A 5517-nucleotide genomic window follows, 5' to 3' on the forward strand; every position below is an offset into this window, starting at 1 on the left:
TGAACCGCTAAAACGACCCCTGTGGAGCTCATATCATCTGTTTCAGCAGACTCCAGTGTCAGGACTGATCGGTATGATGGTGGTAGGAGGCTATGGATAATATGGATTGTGGCATGCTTTGAGGGGCGTTTTACCTGAGGTGGGGGATTTGCAGCGATCCTCTGAGGTGGCAGAGCCCTCGCTAATGTCACAAAGCCCTGTAGAGAGAAAGAGAAACTATGTCACTATGGAAAATGTGTTAAGTGTGCCAGTGTGCTGTTACCTTGTGAAAAAGTAGTCTAAGATGTATTTTAGTAGACAGGACAATTGACTATACTCTTTAGTGTGAGGTGCAGTGTGTAGCCCTTGTTCTGATCTCAGAGTTGAGAGGCAGATGGGCAGACAGGAGCTGAACCCAGCTGCTCTGATCAGCACTCTCCCTGTGCGCATATCCGACAGATCCCAGCCCCCCACTAAATATCACTCATTACCCCCGACACAAACACACACGTACACACTAGATAATCTTACAACCAGTCCATAGCCTGATAGCCAAGTCCCAGCAATCATCTCTAGAGCCCTGCATTTCAGCCCGGGCCCGACAGGTCCCGACTTTTTTACGCCCCTCGGGCCGGGCTTCGGGCCAATTTTCACGTCATAGTTCAGACGCGGGCCGGGCCTCGTGCCTGTTTTAGGCTTCTCCTTAGTTTTATATTTTAGACATCCATCAATTAGTGACGAAAAAAATTGCAGCGCTGGTGGAAACAACACGAGACCGTGCTAGCGGCTCGACGGTGTTTATTGTCCCGCCCGCAGCAGTATAGTAGTAATTTAAAGCTTTCTATAGATATATTTATCATGTCTGTGAGGCATGTTTTCGCTGAGTTCGGTTCATTTTTGTGAAGCGCTCCTGTTCAAGACGAGACGGCAGAAAAGCGTATCATGTTTTTGTTGATATTGTGAGTGCACACAAATAAAAGTAGACCCTTTACAGCTACGAATGATGTATTACTCTTACCTTTATGGGCAAAAATGACGGCGTATCCACTGAAAAAAATTCAAGTGATCGCGCTGGCGCCTCCATGTCCTGCAAAGCTTGAACTGTTTTATATCTATAGATTTTATTTTAGGCAAGTCGTGATGATTTGAGAAGGCTAAATTGATCAAACTCTTTAGTGTGAGGTGCAGTGTGTAGCCTTTGCTCTGATCTCGGAGTTGAGAGGCAGATGGGCAGACAGGAGCTGAACCCAGCTGCTCTGATCAGCACTCTCCCTTGCGCATATCCGACAGATCCCAGCCCCCAGCTAAATATCACTCATTACCCCCGACACAAACACACACATACACACCAGATAATCTAACAAGCAATCCATTGCCAAGTCCCAGCAATCATCTCTTCCTTACTAGCATGTGTTTAGATGCAATTGTGCCATCCACCAGCAGGGGTCACACTGCTGTATTCCCTCACTGCACAGCTGCATGTCCTGCCAATGGTGTTGTTAAAAGGCTCACTGTGTTCATATATATGTGCTCTGTCTATTACAGATGAAAACCATGTTTGTGTGCATATCAGACCTCCAGAAGGCTGTCGGCTCTTGCGGGGAGATCGCAGTTGTCTCTGATACGGATCATTAGAGCTGTACAATTCCACAGTTCCCAGATTCAACAGATTCAACAGATGTAAGTAATCCACTACTGCCAGACCATTGCTATTGCCAAACACCACCCTATGACACACATGACACACATAGACAGCAAGTGCTTTTGTCATCAAAGTGTTGTGGGTTTAGTGCTGGTATAGTGATTATTTAATCAAATTAATATAATTTACGCACACAATCATTTATCATTTATACACACATTCAAACGTTTGATGCATTAAAGGATGCATTAAAATGATCAAAAGTGACAGTAAAGCCATTTTATTCTATCCACTTATTCTATATTACTTTCTATTTTGAATTCTGTTCTTCAAAGTGAATCCTGGGGGGGGAAATGGTTTATACTGGTATGGGAATACTTTAATAATAAGAAAAAATTGTACGAGTGCCAAATCAGCATATTAGAATGATTTATGAAGAATCATGTGACACTGAAAATTGGAGTAACAGTGATGCTGAAAATTCAGCATTACACCAATAAATTTTTTTTTAAAGGTATTTTTAATTGTAATACTATTTCACATTATTATTGTTTAACTGTATTTTTGATCAAATAAATGCACCGATGGTAAGCATTAGTGACTTCCTTCAAAAGCGTTACAAAATACAGACCCCAAACTTTGAAGGATTGTGTATGCCAAGTTTTAAAAAGCCTTATGATAATTTTGTGTGAGGAACAAACCAACATAGTTCATTGAAAATCTTGATATATATTTAAATTTATGTTAATATTTTAAAATATTTTAATATAATAAAAGAACAAAGCAAATATTGTCCTTTCATAAACATTTATGACAGTCTGCAGCATTTGCTGAGCCACCTCATGAAACAATGTAAAACAAGTCTTCAAATCTTCAGGTAACTCACAAGCCATAGCTGGAGTTGATGGTCAAGCTGCTGATCTGCTGGGGCGGCTCTCCACTGACCCACACCAGCTGTACCACCAGCTCCACCTGATACCCTGGAGACTGCTTCAGAGGACTGCTGCGCACCCTGAGGGAATGACAGAGAGAGGACATGGGTTATACACAGTCCATGCCAAAAAAAATTTTACAACATTTACTCTATAATATCATATATTACATACTGAGGATGGGCATGAGTACCCAAGCACTTGAAAGTGTCATGTTTAATCACAAAAACTAGCAAAATCTAGTAACAGCTATACAAAGATGTGCCAAAAAGGGGCCTCACAGTGCAGTTGTCAGACAACAATTTGCGTCAATACTGTGAACACTAACTTTCAGTCAGTGGCAACTACATCCCTCAACGCTCTCTTTGGAAACAGCCAGACAGGGCGCAGCTGAATGGAACAGAACACAGAAGTCCTGAAAAGTGTTTGTAAAAGCTGAACTATTTTTAACTTGACACTTAAATTTGGTGCATATTATCTGTTGGGTTCTCACAAATCAAATAAACTGATCATGTGAACTCCTTTGTAAAGACAGATGTTTTCAATCCAGTGAAACACAAGATGCTCTTTGGATCATTTTCAAATCATGCTGGATCACCTGGTCATTAGGTTTAACACAAATTAGTGGAGTTAATATGGGCTGAATGCTGCTGTCAAAGCAAATGGGCAACATACCAAATACTAAAAATACAAAAAAATAAGCCTTTTTTTAATTTTGTAATCAAAATGTTCCACCGATAATATCATTTGCATTGAAAAAAATGTCTAAATTAAATTTAATTAAAATAGAGGCATTAACACGAGTAGCCTTGGACTTTTGGATTCCCTGCTATGTGTATTAAAATACAGAATTACTTGAGGCAGGGTATGTTGTCTCGGATCCCATCTGATGAGTTGCTTCTAGTGGAAGTGTGTGTCTGAGGGGTGGCGGTTTGTGGACTGGGGGAGGTGCTTGGTGTGGGAGGAGCTGGTGTCTGATCTCCTCCTCCTTCTGGAGACTCCAGATCATTCAGCTCATACTGTAACCTGACCTCCAATAACTGTAAAACACACACACATGTACACATGTAATTGACACTATTGTGCTTGAGAACAGATGGGTATGAATCAGCTAAACACACTGAGTTAATTGATCCCCATCGGTGTCGCTATTCTTAATATGAGACACGCTAATTGCTGTGCGTGTCTCTTCCAAGTGAGTGTGAGAGTCACGGGACTGAAGGTGCTAATAGGTTTAATTTGCCCTCATTATACAGAAGTGTGAACGTTCTGTCAGCAGACGATGGTAACACTAATGGTTTTCCCACATTTGCGCTGAGCATGCGCCTCTGTTAACCAACGAGATTCATTCCTGTGCCTGAAATTCACGCGTCTCCAATATGACTGTATTCAAACATTTTATTCATTATTATCCTGTTTATATGAGTCATGTATTAATATGTAAATAAGTTGCATTGATTAAGCTTTAATAAAGCACTATTGCTTAATTGCTTCAGTCTACCACATTATATATTTTCCCACAATAAATCATATGGAAATTCTAATTATTCACGGATATATTTTCTAACAGCATTACCATAAGCGCTCATTTATTTATGGGTCACGGAAGCATCAGTACACAAATGTACAGCTTGCAAAAAACAGGGAGAGGGCAAAATGAATTCAGTATTAATTATTCAAGCTCAATATACAGCTAGATGTGGTGAACATTAATTAAAACGGCTTTGAAAGGCTTAGGGATTTAGTTAAGCATCTGAGTAACAACTGTTCCTCGGATATCCTTAGTTGGCTCTGTAGACGGCACATACACGTACAAATGCACAAACACATTCAAGTTACTGAACAACATCCATTTAATGAACAGATTTTATATTATTATTAATGTTATGAGTCATGGCAGTTGTCAGGAAACTAAAATAACTCGAGACGGGGAATAAGAGAGACTGAGAGTGTCTATAAGGGCAGCATTACTCATTACACTCCAGAAAACAAAGTATTTTTTAAGTCAAGAGCACCTCAATTAAAAAAAAATCTTACATAATTCTTACAAAATAATTCTAACATTAAAAAGTATAAACAACAAATTGTTACCTGCACAACCTCTGTGGTGATTTCTTGTTTGCTGAACCTGTATATGATGACATGGGCAGAGACACCAGCCACACAAAGCATGCGGCTCTCGGGACACCAAGACATCAACTGAATGGCGAATGGGTCCTCATCCACAATCTCTGTGCTGGGTTTCTCCTCCTTACAGCGTGCCTTCTCAAACACCTTAGCTGTCTTCAGCTTGTACAGCACGTGGAGCATTACTGAACACATGGTAAATGGAATTCAAAGGAAAAAGTAAGAGATAATTGTAGTCAACCAGTCATTAACACAAAATTAGATTTCCCCTTCAGGAACTCGAGCTGTGTCAAAACGCTACGGGAACGCCTTCAGCGGGACCACACTCTGAATCACGTTTAATCAGTCCAATGGATGGGCGAGACGTCATGACCAGGAAGCTTAAAAGCATGTGCGGTGGAACCGGTGTCAGCTTTCTGTCATTCAGCAAGCGCTCTGTGTGTGTGTCAGTCGCTATCTGTTTGTGAGTTTTATTTAGTGTTGTTTGTCCACTTGTAAGCTCCATTATGTAAAAGCTTCAGTCAAGAGAAGCTTTTGGGCGAGAGCAGGTAGCGTTCAGGCTGTGTTCCTCCCTGCCCGCGCTATATTCGGGTAGGAACACACACAGTTTGTGTGATGTCTGCTTGGGAGCGAAGCACGCAGAGTCAGCTCTCGAGGGAGCCGACTGCCTTGCTTCGCTCTCAGAAGGCTCTCTTTGAGGAGGGAGCCTTCACTAGCGTTTCCCGTGGTGCTGGTCCCGCTTTCGCCGAGGTGGAGCGGCGGCTGTGCTCATGGGTTTCGCATATGGATCCGGTGGAGGGAATGTAGACGGGCGCGTCCCTATCTACTTCCTTAACC

At 41.6% G+C, this 5517-nt stretch overlaps 1 protein-coding gene across 1 annotated transcript in view; it reads right to left on the minus strand.

Moving 5' to 3' along the window:
* The window catches only part of LOC107696120 (syntaxin-binding protein 5-like), a 107738-nt gene that overhangs the window by 19732 nt on the left and 82489 nt on the right, over nt 1-5517 (minus strand). Inside the window, exon 19 of the mRNA XM_016496300.1 lies at nt 135-197. Within this exon, the coding sequence (XP_016351786.1) occupies nt 135-197 (63 nt within the window). The remainder of the gene's footprint in view (nt 1-134; nt 198-5517) is intronic.

Source organism: Sinocyclocheilus anshuiensis, unplaced genomic scaffold (genome assembly GCF_001515605.1).
Source record: "Sinocyclocheilus anshuiensis isolate Anshui unplaced genomic scaffold, SAMN03320099.WGS_v1.1 scaffold306, whole genome shotgun sequence".
NCBI lineage: Eukaryota > Metazoa > Chordata > Actinopteri > Cypriniformes > Cyprinidae > Sinocyclocheilus > Sinocyclocheilus anshuiensis.